At 39.4% G+C, this 26,854-nt stretch overlaps 1 protein-coding gene across 1 annotated transcript; it reads left to right on the forward strand.

Moving 5' to 3' along the window:
- The first annotated feature begins 586 nt into the window (after window positions 1-586).
- Window positions 587-26,852, forward strand: zgc:154058 (Transmembrane protein 150A-like). Its single transcript, XM_044213698.1, has 8 exons — window positions 587-917; window positions 1,480-1,727; window positions 8,962-9,009; window positions 9,688-9,774; window positions 11,032-11,099; window positions 16,392-16,519; window positions 21,742-21,919; window positions 22,895-26,852. Exons 2-8 carry the CDS (start codon window positions 1,663-1,665, stop codon window positions 23,164-23,166), a joined length of 846 nt encoding a protein of 281 aa, XP_044069633.1. The 5' UTR covers window positions 587-917; window positions 1,480-1,662; the 3' UTR covers window positions 23,167-26,852.
- The last annotated feature ends 2 nt before the right edge of the window (window positions 26,853-26,854 follow it).

Here is a 26,854-nt window from a genome sequence, read left to right on the forward strand (position 1 = left end):
ACCATCTCCCGGCCCTCGTGAGGGGATACGGGTGTAGAAAGACATTAACAAGTTAAAGCTCCAGGGGGCATCAGAAACACATTTGTTGGACGGACTGGTTTTTATTCTACATCGCACACACACAGAGTACATACATGCACACAGATTTTGTTGACGTGGTTTCAAATTTCACCATAGATGTATTTGTTTATTGGCCAGGTCGTCAGACTTTAAAGCGAGAGGAAAAGACGATATGTCATGATCAACTGGGACAGGAAAGGCAGAAAGAAATAAGTGTTTGTTGTTTTGTTGGTATGAAGTTGAGGTGAAGTATGAGTTAAAGGCCAAAAAGAAGAAATTAATAACGTTCGTACTTCCTTCATCTGAATTGCGTTGCTAGGAAACAGCAAGGTTCCGAGTTTACTTCCTGTCAGGGTCTCACACTATACCTGAAACTTGGACACATTCAAAATGTCAACTGTGAAATGTTCTGTTGGTAAAACTAATAGAGTTATTCTTGAGCTGCATAATTATACTGTAAAAGACGAACGACATACAATACAATAAAACTGCTTTTAGCGCCCGCCCCTCGGTGCACAACCAGACCTGAATGCAACGCACACTACTACAGGTTCTGGGGGGCGGAGTCAAACAGCTGGACACTCTGGAGAGTCTCCTGGCTGCGATGCAACTAGACCGACTGCATGTGAGAGCGATCCTTCCTCCAGTTCAAAGCGAAAAACGGCTAACGGGATCTCAGTTGTTCGGCAAAGAAAATATAGGAATTGATATAAAAACAAGGCTACACTGCATCCCGCGAGTCCATTGTGGAATCGTTTTGGGCTAAGTTACCGGAGGTGCGGAGAACAGGTCGGCGTACTCCAAGTTACCAAAAAACAGCAAAAACTTGCTAGCTAACATAACGTTACAGGCAGAAGGTGAGTGGCCACAGATTTGCTTTTGATGTTCGTCCTTGTTGCTAGCTAGAAACGTGAAGGTGAGCTGCTGTTAGTGTGTGGCTGTAGCTAACCAAACATTAATTTCAAATGAAAATATGAGTAAACGTGTACTACCTGTGATATATAACTTCTTATCAAAACAAGCCATCATCCTTATAAATTTGTTAGGTAATTTATAAGTTCCCAAAACAACGTTTTTTCTTAGCTAAAATAAAATTACCAGATAAGTTCCAGTAACATTATGCGGCGCCAAAATTAAAGCAAGTGATCTTTGGCAAACTCAAGAAAAACAGAACATCAGAGCTTCACAATAGCAGTATGTATTGAAGTGACTGTTTTGGGCTGCATCACAGGTGTTTTTATAATGTAACCCCTTCTATATACTCGTCTTTGTACATTAAATTGCTGTGAGCATCACATAAACCTGCCTACAGAGTCTTTCTCAGACTGGCAAGGCTTGATGATGATTATGATTATTACTTCTGATTAGAAGGTGAGTGATCCTGACCTAACTCACTTCCCTTCTCCTCTCATTCACCAGCTAAAAGGACACATCTGTCCTGTCAGTGTCCCATCTACCTTCCTCCATCTTCAAGAAAATGAATCAGTTGGTGACAGTGCAGATGTCAGTCATACTCAGTTAAATGTTAGTGCTACTTGAGCAGATATCGCTCGGCTGGCCGAAGAGGAAAAAGAAGAAAGGGGCTATTCAAGGTGCTGGAACATGTCTCTGTGGATGATACTGCCTGTTAGCCTCCCAGTTCTGACCATCACTGGGATATGGGTTGTGTAAGTGTTACATATCTACATTTCAAAAATGTAAAATCCATGTATTAAGTCTATATAATTGTAAAAGCTACAGATCATATACAACAAGCTGAGCCTAAAATGGTTTGTAAAATTGTTTGGAAAATTTGTCAAAGGGGAAAGAAACATTTTTTTCCATAGAAACGTGTAATTTCTGCATTGTTAGCCACAAAATTAGTTTCGTCTTATTTGGTCATTCACTTTCCGCCTGGCACAAAGAAAACACCTTATCCTCAGCAGATTTATAACATATTGCAAACTTCTTTTAAAATAAAAACACTTAACGTATATTCCCAAATAGAATAAAGTAGGGCTGAACAATGACAATATGTAATAAAGCAAATTTGGCTCACTATATAAACCATTATACTGCTTAATGGTACCATAAAAACTGGTTTCACACACTTGTTTTGCCTGCATAGCCATTGACTAGCCACAATCATTTTCACATTAGTTTTGAATACAGTGAAAATCAAATATGTTGTTTATGTTTAAGCAAAAACTTTTGATACCTCAGCATCACTTTCCTTCAGGAGAGCAACACTGCATATTTACCCTGAATTCCTGGGAGCCATGGCAATTGCATGTATCCAGGAAGGATCTGGGATTATCACCCCTCTTTTAAGTGAGGCGTGCAGGTTCGCAGTAAAGCTTAATTATCTGCAGTACAGTATCTGAGCAGATGTACCGGAAAGAAAAAAGTGAGTACCTTCTGGTTATGTTTTTGCTGACAGCTCTTCTCACTGCTGTTATTATTTTGGGAGGAGGAATGCAAACCCCAAGGGGAGAGAGACAGATGGCCCAATTCCAAATTGTCGTAGTTCTGTATCTAGGCTATATGATAACCCTAACCCTATGAGGAGTTGCGTTGGGAGTAAGTAGTCAAATCAGATGCCAAAGCTGAGACCTTGCACACCAATTAGTGTTTGTGGACATGGCTGCTTCACAGCCTCATCAGGCGTGTGTATTCAGGTGTACAGGGCTTTGCAGAAAATATGGGGTTGAGCTGTTAATGTTGCTACAGACCTATAATGAGATGGAAAACATGCAGGTGAAAATTAGTGCTAGCATTGCACATTTGTTGATCTGAGTTAAGATGCCAAATGCTGCAGACTGTCAGTGCCTTTAAACCCATTTCCTTCCTGTTACCTTGAAAAGGGCACCTTGTTTCTAAGAGCAGTCAAGGGTCTTTTTCCAGACTAGTGGAATGTCAAAGGATGTGACATGTTGCATAACTCGCTCTTTCACTGTGGGTGACTGGGTGGGAGTAAGGTAAATACTGGAAGGGAGTAATAGACAGCGTAAGCAGAACTTGTACGAAAGGTCTGTGTGGAGCCAGAAGAAGGCTCAGGCTTGTGCCCACCCAAGAGTCTTGGCTTAGATTATTTAGCTGACCTTTTATGAGTTAAGCAATGTGTTTGAAATGGCAGTGTGGCTCCACTATACCCGTAAGCACATATTTTGCTATCGGTTTTAAAATACTGTACATTTTAGGCGTTACAGCAACCAGCCAGAGAAGCAAATGGAGTCTAGCCTATACTGCTAAAATTCTTTAAAAGTTGATGCATCACATCCTTTTCTGTGATTTGTGATGTGTTATTTTTGCACAGCTTTTGGAAATTTTTACTGTCCATACCAGATTGTTCCATGAAAGTCTTTCCTTAAATTTGCTTGCTCAATCCTAAATAAAAACATGGTCTGCTCCACCTATATAGTACTCACAGGCATACAATTACAGTTTACAACCACTGCTGAGCTTTGATAGAGGTCTAATTATGTAAACAAACCTATTATTATAGCCTCCTCCGAGCACAGAATGCACTAGTTTAGTTCCACATGCAGCTAAAAAACACCACTTCATTTAGAAATGTCCCAGAGCTGCACTGCTGCTATTTTAGCTTTGGAAGCTGACCAAATATAAAAAATGTGCCTCAAAAGTTATGGAAAATTGAACAACTTCAGCTGGTACTAGTTTCTTTTCCTACATATTTTCTAATGAAGTCCCTTGGTAGTCCTCTACATGTGCTTCTTTTCTTTTCGTCAAGTTGGTGTCATTGTGCTGTTAAAGGGCTCAGAGCTGGAGCTCTGGCAGCCTTCTACCTGACGGCCATATTTCACTCACACCACTCACTGCATTATGCAAGAGCATTGCTCTTTACAGACGACATGTTTGCCATCTGGCTTATAAGACTGTTACATGGTGATTCACCAGCCAATAACCAGCCCATCAAATGTTTCCACCCTCTACAGCAGTCAGTCAATACCAGACTTGCATTTTACCAATCACGTGTTGTGTTAGAAAACGAAGGAACAAGTTGCAAAAGTAATGACGCCTTAATTGAGTTCTGCCTTCTGCTTGTTCACACTTAAGACTGAGACTTGTGAAGATGAGCAAGATGAGCCACAAATAGATACTCCATAATGTTGATTTTTCTAACAGCAGTTAGTGCTCTTGGATTGGCTTAAAATCTAGCAGAATTAAGTGGAGAGATTGGCTGTCAAAGTAATGATTGTTGTTTAATTTGACCTTTTGTATATAGGATTTTGTGGTTGATCTCTCCCAATGTACAATACAATGCAAACAGATGAAATGATGTGATACCACAAAATTTAATACTAAATATAAGCTTTGATTAATGGCAAGCATCTAAACACTTAAAGGTGGGGTATGTGATTCAAATCCAATACATGTGTATTTGTCATATTCAGTGAATATCTCCTCACGGTCCGCTAGCTGTCTGTACAGTGTGTGAGCTGAAAAAAAACCTCAGGTGTTTGTACACAGCCCTGGCTCTGTAAATGGGAAACAAACAAAGTGGCTCGGATCGAGCCACACAACACCATTTCAGCCATGATTTGGGTGTCAGGTAAGGTTAAATGACTTGCACACGGACATTCAGCTTACTTTCTAGTTTGCCAAGATATGCTGTTGTTGTGATGTTTGTTATAGTAGCAGGAGAGTTGTGAGTATTGCTGTCTGGAGCTGGTTTGCTGGCTCTGGGAAACCGTCTCGTCCTCTCTGGCTGTTAGCTTCACAGCAGCATCTGTAGGGACAGTTTTCTAAACCATAGCCTGGCTAACATTAGTTGTATTACTTGCTGTGTCGTTGTTCGCTCTATATCATATTTATCGTATTTGTCATGGTATTGGAGTTATCCAGAATTGGATACCCCACCTTTAATGGATGAAAGTGATTTAGAGTGTAGAAGAAAAAACATGTGTTTTCAGTTGATCTGAGTGTGTCAGTGTGTGTTGTCTGACCCAGCCTTTTGACCCTGCTTTCAACCAGGGGTGAATGTGTGTCTGAAACTGTGCAGCTTTGGTATGAAACACATATTTATAATAGATATTGGATTATTATATGATTACTTCTTTACTGAGTACTGAATTATTAGAGGACTATTATAAATAAAAAAATAATAAAAAAATGTAGTAGATATTGGCTGTGACTGATTTTTCTAGTAATTATTTACCCACAACAATAATATAACTGTAACTACATAAGTGTTATACTATATTTTATCACATTGACCTATACTTTATTTTGAAGTGTGAGACCTTGCACTCAACTTAGGACATTCAGCTTTAAATTCTGACACTTTTGGTCACAGATATGGTATTGGAAATTATTTAGCACCAGAATCTTTGTCACACATAAAATATGTCTTGCTAGATACTGTCCTGAAGCGTGAAGTGTACGTGTGCATTGACATGTGTCTTGACATGTGTCTCTGTGCTTGTTAGTATCTTCTAGGTAGCGTGTGTGTGTGTGTGTGTGTCTTTGTGATATGTCTCGGCCCTTCAAAGACTGGTTTGTTGGATACTATTGGCTCTGGAAACATTCTTAATTGGTACTTAACCTCCAACTGAACTACGACTAATTTCACAAATCAGGACAAATAGTCTCTGTGTCTGACTCTCTCTGTCTTTTTTCTGGCAGTTGAAAATATTGTTTTGATCAGTGTTTACTGCCTGTGTGTGTGTGTGTGTGTGTGTGTGAATAATGAGGGGATAACATGACAATTGCTTTTCCTTCCAGAGCTTCCCTTCGTTGCCCTGAGATGTCCACACAGAAATAGGGCTAAAAATGATCATGCATTATTGCATATATTGATTATAGTTGTTAGAATTTAAAAGCACAGTTTTGCACATGTTAACACCAAAGACTGATGACTATTTTTTACTCAGCTCTTCATATTGAGCAGTGCAACGAACCATTTAATACGCATTCTTCTGCATATTTGTATCGTTTACAGCTGCTGTTCCATATGACTTGAACAGAGCAGACACAGTTGAGCTGTACAAGTTGCTGGTGGGGAAATAATCAGTGACTCGACACAAGGCAGCAATATTTAAGAGTGAGCCATTCACTGGTATTTCATCAGCCCAAAACAACTCATTCACTGGTAGAAACAAATATGCACTTTCAGTGCAACCTCAACATTTAGTTGTTAGTTGCAGTAATAGTTTCTGAAAATGGTCTATTAGGTGAAAATTAATTGGTTGATGATTTTTTTTTAAAGTTTCTGAATAGTTAATAATCATAGCTTAATTGTGCACCCTAACTTCAAAGATGTGAAGTAAGGGTGACAGCCCATGACAGCTTTTATTTATAGCCTGAGTGATACTGGATTTTTGATGCCGATATGGAAGTTGATATTTGGAAGTTAAAAAAACCCGATAACAATATGTCGACTGATAGTAACATTTTTGAAGCAACAATTTTGATACGGCTCCTTCAGATTTAAAAAAACAAACAAAAAAAACAACTTTAGGAATTGTGACTATACAAAGTGGGGCATATTATAGTTGAAAAATAACATTTTCAGTGCTCTCTGGTGGACAAACTATGTAATGGTGACTGTTCTAAATGAACTCAAACCTAGTTTGGCATTTCTGAATTTCTTTATCAGGAGTCATATATCTGCACTGATACGATATATCTGCAATAAGCTAATATCTGCCGATATCGCCTTATTTATTGGTGTAGCTTAGTTTCATTGTAACTGTGATTGTCTCAATCACATTATACACCCAGAGCTTCCATTTGTATCCAATGTTAAAGGTGCTATTGATAACATTGATAACATCCAGCCACTAGATGACGCACTCCCCCTCCCCCCTTCCATTACATTCCAGTGGTTGCCAGTTTGTTGCAACATTTAACTATACATTAGCTATAGATTTAGGTTACTTCGTGCGGTGGTGTTTCATGTAACGTTATCTATTGTAATCTTAGGATATAGCTAGCTAGCTTTAGGTAACCCTTTTTTCCCTATCATTTAATAATTACAGGGGCCCTATATTGCAACACTGTAAAATGACATTTCAATAATACTAGCTACAGTAAAAGTTGACGTTTGCCAGCGTATTTCATAGCGGATTATAAAAAACAGCTGAGCACCACACAGCAACGATGGCTACAGTGAGAAAGGACGACTATATGATCATGTCACTATTTTCAGATTTTTATATTGACACGAGTACCATAGCTGTTGAGTAGCTAGCCACAAGTACCCCCAGCGAAATATCTCATAATAGGGCTAATGTTAGACTGCTAAATAAGATGACACCCTCAATAAAAGTCACGTTTTGAGTCTAAACACTATAATTGGCAAATTTACAGTAGTTCTGAACTTTAATTTACTTTCGACACGACACATTGGTAATATATTGGGATCCTACGTCCACTCCGTTCTTAAAGAAGAGCAACCATCTTTTCATAAGCAGACCAGTGACAATCAACTTGCCCTGCATAGACTTGTACTGGCCCCGGGCCATCGGTTATGTCAGACACTAGCCCACTTCTAAATCCCCTCTGATATGCATCTTTGTTATAACGTACATTGTTTGAGGGAACTATGACGTTAGGTAACTGGTCGCAACTGTCACTAATGCTAACGTAGCTCCTCAGGGATTGAAGCTGTTATTGTTCTAATATTGAGGACTATAACTGTCGGTAGTTGTTGTTTTTTATTTTGTTTAAATATGCAGAACTGTAATTTCATGGGTTATTGTTGTTCGGATGATTAAGTTAAGATAGCTAATACGTGCTAACGTCAGTGTTCGTTTTTTCCACACTAATTGGCAACTATACCACGTGATACCAACGTCATTATACTATTGGCTCACAAGCCTTGTTAGAAGCAGGAACCAAACGTCAGACATCTCACACAGAGATAAACAAAACATTCATTTTGGACCCGTCGAAACTTTTAAAATGACTAATTCACAATCATAATATTTTTCTTTTTAGGAAAAGTGATACTTTTATTCTGCACCTTTCTAAAAGCTCTGTGAATGTTTTACTCTTTTTTTTTTTAATATTCGTCTACATAAAAATGTTATCAATATAACCTTTAAATGTTTAATTCAGTTGTGGACACTAAACATGAATGAAAGACATAGAGCATTTTGACTGTAAAACAAGCATCAAAGTCTTTATCTGAAGTACAATGAGCTTGCAAAATACAGTTTCTATCTTTTGATCCTCTGGCCATTGACTTCTCTGTGGATGTGGCTGGTCAGTGACCTGACCAAATAAACACTACTTTTGGATTTCAGTAGTAATCATACCGGTCTGACTGACACAAACCAGTCTTTTCTCTCTTTGACCCTCTTAGTGCCGTGTAGAGCGATGAGAAATGCTCAGGTGTCAGGTCACCTGGTCCTACAGTTTGAACAAACAGGTACATCTCAGTGGTAGGTCAGACTGACAGATTTTAGTGTTGTGGTGGTCACTGTTCACATTCAGTAAATTAATTAATTTAAAAGACTGATGTAGGTGATTTGAAGTTGCATAACATATGACATTTTGGTAGTAAAAGTATAGCCCAAGTCTAGGTGGCCAATTCAAAACCAACACCGTACATAAGGAGTTAACTGTACTATAAATATATAATAATGTGTTAAGACATGACAGACAGCTTTAGGGTTTTGCTAAAAACAAATATAATTTGTAATAATTTCTGTAATATAATTGTTTTACTTTCTTCTATTCAGGAAGTACGCCCTCACTGATTTTATGCCCCCTCGCTGTCGCTGTCTGTCTTCTTATGTGGCAACTCGCTGTTTGTTGCTTGAATTTGAAAATCAGTCCATATTCTGAATTATTACTCATTGAGTCACTTTGGATGACAATGTAATCATAAAATAATCTCACAAAATACCAAATAGTTGCCTTTTATTTTGGCTAATCATACTATCTCTCTTTCAGGTACGCCATGGCCCTGTACAACCAGCATGTCTGCCCTGTGGATAACTGGTATGTTGCTTAATCTATCCTGTGTTTTGCTCCATCCTGCTTCTGTTGATCCCTACACACTACAAAATCATGCCTTGCAATCTGGTGATTTGTCATTGTCAGTGTCTTTCTCAATGTTTTTCTCTACGGAATGCAATTAGCTCTGTTGGTACATTAAGTAATGTGGGTGGATTATTAGTCAGTCTCACCTCACAAATGTTCGAGAGACACACAAAAATCTGCTCACATTATCCAAAAGAATAAAAGGCAGTAAAAATTAACATAGATCTAAACTATCATTTAACATTTGTTTTTGTTTCATGCACTGTCAGTGAGTGACTGACTATTCCTCTGGACCCTGGGTTTGTTTCGGACCAGCTGAGGTTAATCTCTACCAGCAGAGCTACTATTTGATGACACAGGGGTTCTCTGCCACTTTGACCAACACTAAAAACTAAAGAAAGCCTGGTTGTGACCCCACAACATGGCAAAAAATAAAGAAATAATGTAAAGAAAAAAAAATGTGTTACTGTGCTGTGATCTAAAGGCTGAAAATGCTCATTATATCACAATTAAATATTTGTTTTTTGTTGGTAGGACTGAAGTTGTGCTGATATTTCCACAACTTAAAATAAATGTGATTTTGCTCCATATGTTTATCTTTTAACATTGAGTTTTGCAATATGTTTGGTGTTCCAGGTTGTACAACCAGTCATGTGAAGAGGAGCTATATTTGCAGAGTGGGCCAACCTTATGCTGCACGCTAGACAATGTACCTCTCATCAGGTTAGTGAGACTCCCACCCTGAACCCAACCCTACCTCTCCCTGTCTGTCCCCCTGTCTCTTTTCTGTCTTTGTTTCAAGTTTCTGTCTGGTAATTAAATACAGGAACACTGTCCTATTGTTTTACATGACCCCTATCGGGACATTGTTGATAAAAAGCGAGTGAGCTTGAAGGAGACGGTTCTCCTGAGTGTGTGACTGTGTGTGTGTGTGTGTGTGTGTGTGTGTGTGTGTGTGTGTGCATTCTGAAAATAACTTGGGGCTGAAATATCCTGCCTGCCACCGTGGCAGTTCAGAGGCAAAACATGGGTATGCACTTTACCATATGAACACACACACACACACACACACAGAGGAGTCGGCTTACATTTGGGAGGAAATCAAGACACTCCCACTCTTTTGTTTAGCTTTTTGTCCCACTGAGCTTTCAACATCAAAGGCCAGTTGTAGAGTGTAAATACTGTGGTTTGTATAAAAAAAACCTGGAGAAAATTGAAAAAAAATGCTAATAAATCGCTGCTTATGTTTTTATCTAAATGCAGATGACATGTAATGAGCATGATAATGTGCCCAGAAATATTAATAATATATGTGCAACTACAGATTAACAGAGAAACAGAATATCTAAATGTTGCAACGTTAATCTTTACTAATGCAGTGCTGCTGTTGCTTGATCAACAGTTTAGTGGTGAAGGTGGAAGGCACATTTTTCAGCTATATATCATATGCTGTTGTAGTCAGCGAGTAATTGACTGAAATCAAACAATTTCAAATGACTAAAATATGACTAAATGTCCATAACCATCCATGAAAATACTAAATACATCAAAGAATTGTTTAAAAATCATCAGTGTGAGTATTAGTCCACAAAATTTTACGTTTTCACCTATGTGCTGAAGAATGTGTATGTGTGACTGCAGTCAGCTGAGAAGACTTTGGCTTTGTAGGCAGCAGGAGCTTGGGCACAGACAGCCTGTGTTGACTGTCTCCTGTCTTCCCCTCCTACAAACATTTCCCATTCCTAGAGGAGAGGCAGTATGCAGTAGGTGAAAAGTCAAAGGCTTGATGATGGATGTGAGGAAATGTGGTTCTACCCCCTGCTACTGCCTTATTGCATGAGCAAAAATGTATCTCTAAAAACATGCTATGTTTCAGAGTGCACAACGTGGGAGGGGAATTAGTGGTACTGTTGCTGCGTAGTGTGCGTAGGTTGATTCACAGTATTTCTCTGATTTATTTCTGTGTACTCTTTCTTGCAGTAAATGTGGGACTCTTCCCCCTGAGAGCTGCTTCTTCAGCCTTATCTGCAGCACAGGCTCATTCATGGGTAAGGCATCACATGCACACACGGACAATACACACACACACACACACACACAATGTCGCAATCATTGATGTCAACATCGATTTCTGCTGTATTTTTTTCTGTAAGTTAAGAAGTCACAATATTAGGGCTTCAACTAACGATTATTATAATTATCCATCAATCTGCTGATTATTTTCTCGATTAATCGTTTTGTCTATAAAATGTCAGAAATAGTGAAAAATGCCCTTCACAATGTCCAAGAGGCCAAGGTGACATCTTTAGATTGCTGTTTTTTTCTGACATCAGCAAATCCTCACAATTCAAACTCGATAGATAGATACTTTAGTTAAGCCGAACACACACACAAGAATAGTGCAATACAGAACAATATTAAAACACAAGTACTAAAACAGTTGAAGTAAAAAGTAAAAGTATGCCCTCTAACATGTGCATGCATACAGTGTGCAAAATGGATGTACTTATAAGATTTAAATATAATATAAAAAGATGCATTGCACTGTGCCAGAAGTTAGTCAGATGAATACATGAATACAAAACAGGAATGATGAATAAAAAAGGTTCCATCACTTTTAATTTCTTTCGTAAGATATTGATTATAATTAAATTTGTTCCTCAAACTACATCAGCAGTAGAGAGTTTCCTTTCTAGTTGTTTTGGTCAACTATTTTTCTTATGTTAAGGCTTCAGAGTAGCATTAATTTTGTTGCCTGGGCAAAACCTACAACCACTCTGACCAAGAACCAGTGAAAACTTTGCATGTGGTTATTTTGAATGAAAGGGAAGGTAGAAATGAGAAAAGAGTGTGTCCTTTAATAGGCACAAGGAAAACATGCATGATATAAAAGGAGGGAATGAGCTCCCATGTGCTGGTCTGTATGTTTTTTTGTGAGTCTACACGTGCTGTTCCCTGCATTAACTGGTGGGTCTGACTACCCTGATTGAATTAATGTTTCCCAGCTGTGGCTTAGACATGTTCTCTGTGTGTGTGTGTGTGTGTGTGTGTGTGTGCGCGCACATATATAAAGCGGGGGAGAGGTTCTTTTGCCTTGTTTGTCTTCTGCCTCTAGCAGCTATTTAAGGCTTGTCTGTCTGTCTGATTGGCCGATTCTGGACCGTTGCATGATACATCTGAGAGGGAGGCAGAGACAAATCCATGCTAAGAATGGGAGAGCCTTTCTGTGTGTATGTGTGTATTTATGTATATGGCGAGAGACTACACATGGTATACTGTGCTTGAGAGATCCTGGTAGGGACCAGACTGTTGCAGCTCAGTGTGAAGTCTGCTCAGGCAGTAGTTGAAGTCCAGCATTTGATCAGCACTGTGTACAAATACATATTGGTGTATTAGAAAGAGAGGTAGGTAAACACTGCACTGTGATTTCACTGTTAACTATATAAAAATGAGATCAATTCAGAAAAAGTTATGTGGCAACCAAACAATGTAGCAGCCAAACAATGTAGCATCTCAAGGTTTAAAGCCTAAAAAAAGCAACACAATATTGCAGATTTCCTGTCTCCACTGTTGACTGCATTGCTTAACCATGATTACAATTAATGTCTGGCTCAAGATGACTTGTAATTATGTTGTAACTTCCCAGTTAACTGTGTTTATCTACATAGCCATCCTGGCCCATTATTCCTTACATTGTGTCTGCAATATGACCAAGAAGGTTTAGAATTAACTCCACTAGCCCTACCTATAGCTTCTGGTAAACACACTTTTCAGCAAACTAAATTTGATTTCATCTTACATCTTCCTTTGGACAGAAACAATAAGCAGTTTATCTTATCAATGCATTATCATATTATCCAAAATGTTGCAGTTCGTTTTGGGGTGCTATGGTTTTACTGGAGGCACAAGGTGTATCTTCTGTCCAGATTGTTTCTGGACATGGTTTAAATGGATTGTAGCCCGGCCGATACTGGATTCTTAAGGCCGTTACTGATATTTATATTTGGGAGTTAAAAAAAAAACCGATAATATATCGTCCGATAGTATTTTTTAAAACATAAACACATAACTAGAAAATGAATCGGCAACAATTTTGATAATTGAGTAATCCGTTGAGTCATTTTTCAAACAAATTCTTTCTCTGTTGGTCGGACCAAATGAGGAACCTAGTAAAGTAATATGGTCCCTTTTTCCCTTGTAAAACATAGATTGCAATATATCCTTTCAAACCGACGTACTTTAAACACACTTATTCCCCCGCAACAGTATTATGACATATAACATCACAGTTGCCTACCTCCTGTTTGAACCACATTTCTTAGTTTAATCTGCCTGCATAGTATATTATTACATAAATAGTTGTAATTTTCACGGCAGCAGGACAGTGAAATAACTACACTATATTTGAGTCAAGCTGCATTTACACCTGGTCTAATAGATCTGTGACCACCTCTACAGGTGTTTTGCATGCTTCAATCTTCAGGTCAAATTGGTTGCATTTACATTTACAGCTGCCTTGTCCAATTAGTCAGACCAGTTAGTCTGAACATAGTGTATGTTGTTGTAAAGCAAGTTTATTATGGCTGTACAAAAGCAGGTTAAGCTAATGCGGCATGTAGCTGTACAACAGGCTATTGTAAATATTAAGTGCTTAGCTTCTTAGCCTATTGATTCATGTCTTGTGCCTGCTACAGTTCGCTCATGGGTTCTCTCCTATCTGGGATAACATGGACTCAATGAACTGTATATTGTCTTGCCTCATAATTATTCTTCTCATTTTTATCCCAGTTCCCACCTCTCTGCTAGTGTACACACACAATGTTTCAAAGACAATGCACATATTCTTTTTCAGCATACCTCCTGTGGGAGCAAATGCAGCCGGTTGTTTGGGTTGAAGTGTATCTCCTTTTGGGGACTCCAGGGTTTATTTAACTGTGAGGTGTGGTGTGGCTGACGTGACATTTGTGTGAATACGCACTTGTGTACGTGCACTAGTTTTATTGTGTTCACCCATGTCTATGTGTGAACGCAAATGCAAGTCAGCAGGGTTGTATGTAACATTATAGTAGTATAACGTCTATATGACTGACATTGGTGTGTATGCACTAGTGTGAGTGTCAGTGTTTGAGCCAAGACTCTGCTTCCTCCCCTGGGCTTCCTGAGTTTGGCGAAAAGGAGTAAGGTTTGGAGAGGGCGGCTGTGTTGAAGATGACTAAAGCTGGGACAGTGTTAGGGACACTGGCATGGCGTGTTTATGTAAACATATCTATTGTTGAGCTGTCAGACAACAGTATGTCCTGACTGTCAGAGGCCAGGTGGAGGTCAGCTATGGTGTTTACTCATCAGACATGTAACCCTTATCCTGTGGGAACCTGTGACTCCTCAACATGACATGCATCCTCAAAGAAATATGCCAGAAAACAAATGTGCCTTTAGAGTGCACAAAATAAAAGCAAAACATGTATTTGCTCAGAGAGAGTAATGGTGAAAAATGTTCTTTCTTGTCTTTAGGCCCAGCTTACATCATTTTATGGTAACTGCTAAATGCCGACAAGTTCAAACATGCTCATTTGTAATAATGACAGTCATCTTATAATGGAAATAGGAAAAATCCCCAGCCAGTCTGCAGCAGAGAAACCAAGATGCCATAATCTAATGAAATAAACTAAAGTTGACTTTCTTGTCCCTTCAGCAACCAAGTTTGTTCTCCGTTTGGGGGAAAAAAAGGAGTAGGAAAAAAAAACAAAGACAAGATTGTTTCCGAGCCTGGAGACACTGCTGTTTGTTTTTTCCATGATTGTAACTGAAATCACTTTGCCAAGATGATTTTAGTGCTGTGGGAACAGAGGGCATCTCACACAAACAAGAACATACACTCACATGTTGGGCTTGAGGTTCTGAACAAACGTAATATTGATATACAATCTTATATACATTATATAATGATATCTATTAAATTAGCTTCAGCTAGACTCCTTGTATTCATTACATCTGTTGCATTGCTTAACTGTTTGTAACAATGTTTATCTGTATAGTCCCTGTTAAATAAACAAATAAATACATGATATTTATTTTATGATAAAAAACATTAAATGCTAAATGTAGAGTTGTGTTTAATTGCAACATTTCAGTGATTTATTTACAAGCAAAATTTACTCATATCACAATTAATCCTATATTCCGAAAATCCATGTTAAAATAACATTCAACAGTAAAATTTAAAAAAAGAACTGAAATGCTTTCCACATTTTAGTAAGACAAAAAACTTGGACTGCAGTCTGGTGCAGACTCTGTTGATGGTGTTTTCAACTGTGGTGTTGTGATGATTTGTCCTATCTTGTGAAATTCCCTCCGAGATTTATACTTGTGACTAACCTGCCACAACAAAATAAATGACAAAGAAGAATTGGCAGCTGCATTTTTTCCCCCAAATCATCAACGTTGTGAATAAAAGATTAATGAATAGAAGAACAATCAGTTCATATTGAGGTTGTGGCCAGGTTTTGAAATGTAACTGGTCATTGAGACGCTCCCTTAGAGCCAGACAGGCCACAACATATCCAAACCCTGACTTGTTGAGACAAAGCTTTACATTGTTAAGTCCTGCACTGACGTTTTTCTTTCCTCCCTGTGACCACGGTTTCCATTTTATATTCTCTTTTGGCAGCATAGACCCTCTTAAAGCCTATCTCTGACACAGAGATGGTGACAGAGTTAAAACAACAGTTCAGTCTCTGAGACTATGTATGGGCTTCAGGTCAAGACACGAGGGGCTACTTGTCCCCTCTAATTCTCTCACCCTCCTCTTTTCCTCTCACCCCCTGTGCCCCGCTTTCACCAAGCCCAGCCAGCCTTCATCAAGCACCAGCCGAGAGGAGCTAACAAAGAGAAACCAAGCAGGGAGTCAGCTCCTCAGTGCACCAACAATACCCCCAGTCACAACCCATTAGCACATCAGCAGTCATCTGTCCCATATACTGTACTTAGTTTCCCTCCGCCTTTTAATCTTTATGCAAGATTTAGACCAACCCCCACCCATGAGTCGTTCCCATTTTCCCGCCATTGCCTGCCTCTCATATTCCCACTTGTTCTCTTAATCACCTTCCAAGGAATTCTTGTGTATTTTGGCTAAATGAGGTGTGTGTGTGTTTGCATTAAATTGAAACCAGGCACTGTGAAATAATACAATACCAACAGTGTGCATGGTACTTTTCCAGAATAAGCCTAACTTTTCTCCCTTTCTTACAGCATTTCACTGTTCTGCTGGTGCAGTGATTTTAATGTGTTGAACCACCAGTCACTAACTGATCTTCTGTGTCTCTTTATGTCTCTTTCTGTAGTTATGGTGATTGTGCTGTTCCGTTATGCCCACGTCATTGAGAAGCACCAAAATTGTGTTCTCAACACAGCAAGTCTCTCCACAGGCTGGATCTGTGCCGCTGGACTCATCATGGTGGGCAACTTTCAGGTATGGTGATCCATGGTTTACTTGCCCAGTCAAACAAAAATAAAATGCAATAACAACATTTACAGTAAATTATAAAAAAGATCTAACATAGTAATAACAGAAAAGTAATAAGTTTGACAAGTGAAATAGAAATAAGTCCCAAGGGACAGTTTGTGTGTGCATGCATATGAGAGAGTGAGAGACCCTTATTGTGACAGTAAACCATAAATGGGACATATAAAACTGAACTATAACAACCTATTAAACAGAAATACATACTATAAGTCCTTTTTCAGGAAAATTCTCTGCCTCCAGTTTCTTTAATGTGAGAATTTGTTGCTTTTTGTGATCTTACGTCATATTAAGTTGAATATTTTTGGGTGTTGGACTGTTGGTCAGCCAAAAAGAAGACAAACGATGATGTCACCTTGGGTTCAAGGATATTATGATGGCCATTTTTCACTGTCTTCTGATGTTTTATAGACCTAACGATTAATTAAAGAAAATAATCGGCAGAATTATTGATAATGAAAGTAACCAGTAGTTGTGAAAAACTACAAAGAACTGCATTTCAGTAGAATGTCAGGCTTTTTACACAGCCTGTTGAAGGCAGGATTGTTGCACCATTATTTTCCCTCGCCGTTCTGTTTCTCAATGACTTTCAGGCCGAAGGTCATGACTTCATTTTTGCTTTTGCTTTAATCTTCCTCTAATGACCCCACCCCCTATCTATCTCTCTCTCTCTCTCTCTCTCTCACACACACACACACACACACACACACACACACACACACACACACACACACACACACCTTGTATTTCAGAATAAATCTACATTCAGGTTTGTTAAAGTCTGTTCTGCCTTCATAGACACAATCCTGCACTGCTCTTCCTGGTAGTTTAGTGTTAAAACTTTGGCACTAAGTGAGGAAATTCAACCTGAATTCCTTCCCTGAAGATATTTGTTCTTTTGGAAAGAATTTCTTCAAGTTTAAATATTTGGAGCCCTGGCTGTATGCCTTGACTTTATGTGTGTGTGTGTGTGTGTGAGTGTGTCTTTTTGAAAAAAGAAAGAGAGTGAGGGAACAGTTACGGGTAGCTTTAATGAGACATCCTTGGTGTTTTTCTAAAATAATGTGGTGGACTTCAGAGATAAAATAGACACAGTTTGGTTGGATGAAAAGTGGATACCTCTGTGAAATGTTGGTACCATTCTGGTTTTGTCCCTCAGTTTTAAATAATTGTTAAATAGTTGACGGGAAATAATGGAAGAGATATGAGGACAGAGACGACATGTGACTTACATGGGCCGCACATTGACCCTCTTGACCACCAAAATGCCCCTTCAGTTTTTGATACTAATTGTAAAATATATGCAGTGATACGTTTTTATTTTGAATGAAAACATGTTTCATTATAAAGTAGAATAATGTTTCCCTTGGATAAATTTGATGCTTTAATATGTTAAACTCTTGGCCCTCTCCTCTTGAATAGTCTTCCATTTATTTTCTCACAAGGAGAAGTGACTACAGAGATTTTCACTTTCTTATCTGTTTATCCTGTGACATTATCATATATAATTTACTTTGGTGTCTGTTGTGGAAACATAAGTGGAGGGAGGATGACTGAATAGCCAGTGCTCCTTCATATGGGACTGTGCTGATTCTGTATGTCAGGTGTGGTAGAGATGAGAAGGATACTAAATCTTTTCTGTGGATGACATCTAAGTGAACTTCAGACATAAGTAGTTTAACTGTGTGATGAAGAAGAATCGTCTTACAGGAGTGTGTGGAACAGATGTGCAGTGGCAGTTTGTCTGAGTATGTATGAAGGTCGTCTTCCATCTTCTTCCCGCTTCTCCTCCAGGGCCTCTGCTCTGCAGAACTGGGAGGAATTTTACAGGAAGAGCCAGGGGGAAGTGAGTCATCAAGCCTGGCTATGCATGGAGAGGAGCTGGGCAGACAGGGTGTGTGTAGTAGAGGCCTCATCTATAACCAATCACAGGCCTGATCTTAGCCGCTTGCTCTCAGACTTGCATCTCTTACAGTCAGGGACATTCCAGTTGGATGGAAATAGATATTCTGCTGCAAAATGAAGCACAGACTCAAATTCACATGCTCAAAAATAACATGGACGGAGCCTCCACAGGCAAACTCCGCAAACAAGTTAGAATAGGAGAAGACAGCAGCCAAAATCTGATGAACCCGTAAGATCAGAGAGAGTGAAAGCAACAAAAACACAACACATGGCAACATACTCAGCGGCAACTGCTTCAGTTGGTAGCTATGTGTTACGTAAGGCTTTGGCAGCATAGCTGTGGTGTGGCCACTGGGGCTTTTCCTGTCAGGCGGTCTGATGGTTTGGGCAGAGAAGCACATAAATAGATGATGGAGAAGCACATCACTGCCACACAGAGGTCCATGAGTGTGACACGGCTAGGTCAAAAGCTGCCTTCAGGAAGAGGAGAGGAAGAAAGAGGTGTAGAAAAGCTGGCTGGACTGCTAATAATTAAATTCTTTAAAATGTTGTACATGTATGACATGGCCACAGGTGAAATATCTTATAATGGGCATTTGGTCTCACAGGAGAAGAGATCAAAGTAAGAAAAGATTATTAAATTGATGTAGTCTGACAGAAAAACAAAGACAATGGGGTTGCTGATTTGTGCAGCATCCTTGTCAAAATAGCAAACAGGTGCTCTTCAGATAAAACAAAAGCTACAACACTACTGTGGAAATTCTTTCCCTTCTTTGCATGTTGTAAAATATTATAAAAGATTGGGAAAATTGTGTACAGTTTCTGTGCATTGCCAAGCTGAAGGTCTGTTGAAAGTGCAATAGGTGGTGGTGACGCTTTCCGTTACAGATTTTGCTGTTTGGTACAGCAGGTGTGTCATAAACGGTTGGAAGTCAATAGAGTTTCACTTCATCTCATTTGGTTCTCTTACCAGAAAGTGAAAACAGAAAGCTGGATGTCAGTTGGGCATGTACAACATGTACATCCTCCCACCCCTTATCACCCCGCACATTTTGTACATTCATCGTAATACACAATCATTCAAAAACATTTAACTGTTTAAATGCAGCACACAGTAAAAGTATTTATTTTAGATGGTTTATCCAAAATCCCCTCACCAGACACACATTTGTGACCAGTTCCCTCTCTATCGAGGGTGAACTCTGCTAATTGCAACATTGCACTGTGTAAACACCATTACTATTCATTTATGCAGGCAAACTGCTGGTCAGTTTCAGGAACAGATTTATCAGGCTGATCTTTCTTAGTCATCAAGCCGCATTTTACGTAAGGACAAACACTGCAGAGGACCATGTCTAAGACCTTTAAGAATGACAGTGAAGGGGAACTGCACACATTCTGATGATTTTATCTGCAGAAAATTTCAACAGTGACCGATGAAGGCAGATGCTCAGAAAACTGTAGCTTCCGATGAACACATGTCGCCATAATGAGAGCTGTTGCTCTTAAGTGCAGCCCAGTCTTCTCTCCATCCTCATATCCCTCATATGTCTCTCCTCTTCCTTTCTCTCGTTGTTTCTTACTGCTTCTGCTGCCATATTTTAATCCACTTCACTGCTCTACCCATCCAAGTGTGAAAACATGTATAAAGTAGAACAGCAAAGGTTTAATGCATCATTAAGCCATCAAGCAATTAGTGATCTATTAGTGAATCTGGGACACCAGGCAGTACGCACCCCCACACACACAAGCAGTACAGTCCATTGTGGAGTGTACGGATTAAGGTTGCATCTAACAATTATTTTAATTATTGATTAATCTGCTGGCTGTATTCTTGATAAATCAGTTGTTTGGCTGATAAAATATCAGGAAATTGTGAAAAATACCCATCACAATTTCTAAAGTCCAAGGCGACATCTTCAGATTCCTTGTTTTATTCCAACATCAGTCCAAATCCCAAAGATATTCAGATCAGACAAAGACGAGCAGCAAATCCTCACAATTGAGAAGCTGGAATGAGGTAATGTTGTGCATTTTTGCTTAAAAAAAACTTAAATGATTAATAGATTATCAGAATATTTGCAGATTTATTTTCTGTGGATCGACTAATCGATTAATCATTTCAGCTCTAGTATGAATACATTAGTTGAAACGAAAAGGTGCCAGGAGAACAAAGCATATGGTTGTTGTTTGTGCATGTGTGTGTTTTTCCATTACTAAGTATAGTGAGTAACATATTGGCAGAACTACAGACCCCCACAGTGCCAGTTTGATGTAGTTACAGTAAATGGAGAGGCGATGCAGTAGAAGAAATAGGATTTTGTAATAGCCACTTTACTATGGAAGTGTACCAGAGTAAAATAGAATTCCCACTGTGAACAAAACACTGCTTTTTGAACAAAAACCTGTGGGAAAATGTGTAAGTCCTGGCTGCGTTTTCTCTCCCTTCTTCACTGCCAGCTCTGGAGATGTCACACGTAAATCTAATAAAAGACTGATATTGCTGCGTGAGGTTTTCATATTGAATTGTCTGGAAATCTCACTTTGTTACTTCAAGGATTAGCCTACTGCACAAGAATGTTCAGTATGTACTACCCGGGTCAATGGACAAGTGGCTTATAGGCCAAAAAACTAAATAACTTCTAGGCTATTGCTCTAATGATCCCTAAGAATTATGTGGAGCAAAGGGACATTGTTATTGTTAACACAAGGCTTTAACCATTTAGCATTAGCCAATAAACGCAATTCTGTGTCATCTAGTCTAGTCCTTGGAGATGTGTTTTCTTGCTTTGGTTAAAGCTCCATTGAAACTTTTATCTGTTCTGATCAGTACATCTGAGCTCTGTGTGTGTGTGTGTGGATCCTGCAGTGGGAGCTCTGGTCACATGCTCCTGAGCAGCTCTTTTGTGTATTGTTTCTTAGAGTTCTTGTGACCACCAGGGAAAAGGAGGCGTTCTGTTGTGTTGCTTTCTGCTGTCGTTTACTACATGTCACCCTCTCTTTTTCACTTATTCTTCTTTGGCTCCTTACTAAAAGAAATCATAAGAGGCTTTGAACAAAGATTTACACAACAAAGAATAACCTGACCCAACAGCTTGATGTAGAAGCTGTCTGATGTTGCCCCCAGCTGATCGTTTCCACGTGGTGGTTTCTTTTTCAATAAGTGTTTCTGTCAGCTGCTAAACTGCTGATTTTGTGTATTATCTTTGTCTTTACCCATGTTAATGTAACCCCTCTTTCTCCTCGTGTTATTATTTATATGACAGGTGGATAATGCCAAAGTTCTCCACTATGTCGGAGCAGGCATTGCCTTCCCCACCAGTATGCTGTTCGTGTGCCTGCAGTCAGCGCTGACTTACCGTCTGGCCAAGACCCAGGGGGAGTACAACGTGGCCCACCTCCGGCTCTGCATGACCCTGCTGGCCTTGGTAGCCTTGGTGCTCAGTATCCTCTCCAGCTACTAACAGATGGCAGCATTCGAGGCTGTCGAGTGCTTTAGAATAGAGCGTAGTACTGCCAGCTTGATTAAGGACAGAGACTTACCCTCCACATTATATCACAACAGCCATTTCTCTCCAGTATTCAATGTCAAATACAGCTATACATGAGAGTAGATTCAAAGAGTGATAGAAATATTGAGGACAGGGTAGAGGACATGCTGTCAAACAGGTCTGTTTTACATGTCACTCAGTGCCGCGAAAACTGATAGACATGGTTTAAAGGAATATTTTGACATTTTGGGAAATACGGTTATTTGTTTTCTTGCTGACAGTTAGATGAGAAGATTGACTCCACTCTCATGTCTGAATGGGAAATATGAAGCTGCAGCTGGTTACCTTAGCTTAGCATAAAGACTGGAAACAGCTAGTCTGGCTGAGTAACAAAATCAACCTACCAGCACCTCTAAAGCTCACAATTCTTTAAAATTGTACTGTACTGTGTATATATGCCTAATGCTCTTTACCAAGGCGACTAAAACTGGTAAATGCTACTTCTTTGTTTTATTGTTTTGCCTTAGACAGTGTTGAGACTGACAGTAGCACTACTTCAAAAACACAGCCCCCCCTGAAATTCTGTAAAGTGTTTTGGCATCTTATAAGCCTTTAAACTCATGGATATATCGTATTGGACTTCCTGGTTCAGGTTTCTTCTTCTCACTTGTACCTTAAGCAATATGCCCACATTAACACAGCCCCATATTGACTTTTTGAAGCAGTGCTATTTTTGTTCTGAGCACCAATTGTTTCTTTTCATAATAAGAAAAGTCTCAGCTCCTTCCTCTGAGTATTGAAATAAGTGGATTGATACTTGAATTTTGCAGTCAGGCCAATGTTAGGCTGCCTACACACGAACATCTCAGAATGGTGAGCACAGGCTTTCACACTGCTTCGCTGTTGTTGTCCTTAATCATGTTTTCAGGTGGTGTGTTTTTCTGTCAGGAGAGCTTCGTCCTGCAACACGCATCAGCCATCTTTGAATGGGTGTTCTGCGTCATCATCATGCTGTTTTACGGGACATTTGCTTTTGAGTTTGCCAGCATGTCAGGAGATACTATGGCAGTGCTGGCTAGAGGAGGGGCCCTGGGACCTGCTGGGAGAGAACACAAGGTGGACGCACTGGGAGCACTGGGAGGGCCCGGTCCACACACACAGTCACATCCACACCAACCTGAAAACATGTCCATACTGTAGCCTGCTGGCACATCTAGATGCCACAAAGTTGGCTTGTTTATTCCTTTCGAACGCTGGTTGTTGAATGAGTTTAATTATTCATTTCCAGCCACATTTGTCTGAAGCTTTTGAAATGAACCAGGCCAGTGCAGTCGCCGTTCACGGCAGAGTGGATTCTTCTATTTCAACCCCAGGGGTGTAGATCTTCTGCTGCAGTGGAGAGCTCAGCTTGTATTGTGCTCACATCAGAGCTCGGTGTGTCTAAAGAACTTGTTTGCATTTTGCACATTGCACAAGTGTGAAACCAATTTTTTTTCTCAGCTTAGTCCTGTCCTCAGCGACCAGCAGAGGAATATTTTGTCAATCAGATCAAGAAAATGTACTTTTCCCCCTGAGATCCTGTAACCTGTGTCAGTAAGTGGCCTTGGACTTTCATTGTACGTGAAGGAGTGAAGGCTGCTGGACGGCCTAGCTGACAGTATTACAGTAGTGAGAGAGGGAGAGAGAGAGGAAAGATGGTGTTACAAGGTCAGACCCGAGGCTTGTTTTCCCATGGTTGAATGAAATAAATGCAAAGAAAGTCTGTCAAATAAAATAGTATATAAATGTTTTCGTCAATCCTTGAGATAGAACAGGGCAGCGGTCTGCTTTTTGCAATCATTTAAACCTGCATTAAGCAATGTTTTTGATATTAACAAATAAAATAATTGTAACGTCAAAGAGTCCTTCATAGTACCAAATCCCCTGAGAATCAACACCATACTCTACATAGATTTTAGCTGCTTTTAGCTGACTGTTTTTGTTATTCAGCCTGCATACTGTGTCAGGCTGACTGGACACTACCTTCCAACCAAAGTGGATGGTAAAGACAGTCGACCATTTGACAAGCTGAAGACCCAGATATTTTTTCTCAGGAGTTGGTTAACCAAGGCTAAAAGAAAAGTGAATATTGGACTCATATTCTTCAGGTGGCCATTAGGATAATAATGTTGCTCTGTGTCTGCTGGATGTGTAAGTATGCACAGACGTTAGCCATAACAACTCAGTTTGTTTTGTGGTCATAAATCGCTTAATGCAGCTTTAAAATATGTACCATCAACAACTTTAAGTTTGATCAGCAACTCCACATTGCAAGCAAACACTATTTTTAAAATCTCCATGGGACCCACATTGTGTTTGCGTGTCTGGATGCTTTGGGTGATGTGCCATATCATTATTTTAACTGCATACACAATATACAGTAGACCTAGTGCCTTCAAACCGTTGTCACTGAGTCTGGGGGAAAAAACAAAGTTTCCCCCCTACTGTTAGTATCAGCACACTATATCGACCTTAAACCTCAAATAGTATTCGCTTCAACTTCCTCTCTGTGGAGTAAATAATATGAAAGAGAGATGATACAGTGTCCAGAGGCCAAATGCATACCAGCTAATTCAAGCCAGAGCAGTGGGCTTATTGAGTTTAGTGATGAGGCATCACACGTGTCTTCAGGTCTTAAGGACGTAGGTCTGCATCTCATTATTCCCCAACAAGGAGGAGCATGCTCTTATTGCTTTACCTACTTTTTCTTTAAATCTCAGAGCTCTCCGTAGTTGGAGTTTGTTCAGCTGGTGTAGCGAGACAAAGGGAAAAGGAAGGATTTGTAATGTAAGACATAACTGAGCTGCACTGTCCTGCCTCCGTGTTACTATACAGCAGAATATGCCAAATATCAGTTTGCCTGTGGTATCGGTGCTACAACACAAAAGGCCTTATCCTGTAATAAGCAGAGCAATAAGCAATAAGATGTAGGCATAGCGTCAGTCTCAGCATCATTGACTGATGATAGTGGAGGAGCATTGACAGATGGTTGCATGCAAGCCTGTGAATGCCAGGAATACCAAAGCGGGTATTTGCCATTACCACTTAATTTACATTGAAAACTGCTCCCTGCTAATACCTACACTGACTTGATGTTTTGATATCTGTCAGTGTAGTAGCCTCATGGTTGGATATCTTTTTCTTTCAGTTGTTCCTCTGTGCAGATATTCAAATGTTGATTGTATTCTTTGACTTTCTCTGATGTTCTGTGCTGTGTTGTAATACAGAGAGTTGTGCCAGAATTGCTGTTTATATTTGTAGGAATTGTTCAACATCTCAGTGTAATATTAGCACACTCTGAGCTCTCTTGTGAACAAAACAGAGCAAGCAGAGGGTTTACAACAGTAATGGTCTTGTTAGTAGGCCTTCACACAGTAAACATAGCACCCCCACACACTGGCCACATGTTGGGCAGAGGTTTCGTTAGTGCCAGTATTTTGGGTGCAAGTGGTTTAGCTGCTCAAAAGACCATTCTTCAAACACAGTTTTACAATCTGTTACAGAAAGACTGAAATGTAGTAATTTACTCTCAGACTGAATGTATGAGTACTCTCAACAAGGCTGAAGTGGAAAAGCTTGTGCACGCAGTACTGCGAAACGAGCTGGAAGGTCGAAAACACCAGCCACGCCACTGATCACTTGCTTCTCTCTACTGGTCAAACTGCTTATTGCATGAGTTTGTGTTGCAACCAGAGCTGTAATGTTGTAGCTCAGCTCACATGCGGTCTTGTTCTCTACTTGAAAAATTCAAAAAATGTTTTGTATCCACAGCCAAGAATACCCAGTCAGCTACACGTTTAGGCCAAATGCTGCTTTTGTTTTGCTTCTAAATTTACTAAGAAGGTGGAGCTACGTCATGAAGAGTGCTTGAACTCCAGCCTGTGCTTCTGGCTGTAGTTCAGCGGTGATCTTCAGATTGTTCTACCTGGCATCACCTGGAAGTAAAACTTGGCCTTGTGACCATACGCTGCTTTTACAATATGCATTCTTCTAACAAATCACAGTACAGATTTGATGCATTTTAAATGTTAAGTCAAATGATGGTGCTGCTCTAGAAAGAAACATTCTGTCATTACACATTTACTAAGAGTGTTTAATTGTACATAATGATTTATGGATGTTAGGAATTCTGCATAATGCCGCCATTTCCAGTTGAACACTACAAAAATGAGTAAAATATTTCTTTTGAGAAACTCTTTCATTCAAATTCACATTTTGCATGCCTGCTCGGCCTCCCTCTCTACTTCCTGTCTTTTTTTTTCTCATTTACTGATCAGTCTGAACTTTGCACTCAGGAAAATGTCACGACACCAGCTGCATTGTTTAATTCAAAACAGAATGAACTCTGCTTGCTTCTGCCTTCTGTTGTCTTTGTTTTAATGGCATTCGTTTTATGTTTGAGGATTCGTCATGTTTGTTTTGTGTAGCATAGGTGCAACTGCTTTTTCACAGTTGTAGGATTGAGAGTTAGCCATAATATAATAATTATTTTTGTTAATCATTACTCTGTAAAGCTTAAAAATAAATATTCCTATATAGTTAGCTTGTGAGAATGCTTATGCTACTTACATGGTTAAATATCTGCAAGAAAAACTATCTTACTCATGCAAGCAGTAGATCATTGGTGAGAGCATTCTGACAAACTAACTAGCGTCTATAAACCTCACAGAAATCTGTTACTCAATTCTCAAATTGCAAAATGCTCCCTATGTGCCTTATGTATTATTTTGATGATGAAAACCAAAGGTTTAGGTTTATGTTGTAAATTCTATTTTGATGAAAAGTCATGATTGTATATACAGAATATGCCTTAATGTTCAACAAATAAAAACTGTTTAAAAAAAAAAGC

The sequence above is a fragment of the Siniperca chuatsi genome, linkage group LG11 (genome assembly GCF_020085105.1).
Source record: "Siniperca chuatsi isolate FFG_IHB_CAS linkage group LG11, ASM2008510v1, whole genome shotgun sequence".
Taxonomy (NCBI): Eukaryota; Metazoa; Chordata; class Actinopteri; order Centrarchiformes; family Sinipercidae; genus Siniperca; species Siniperca chuatsi.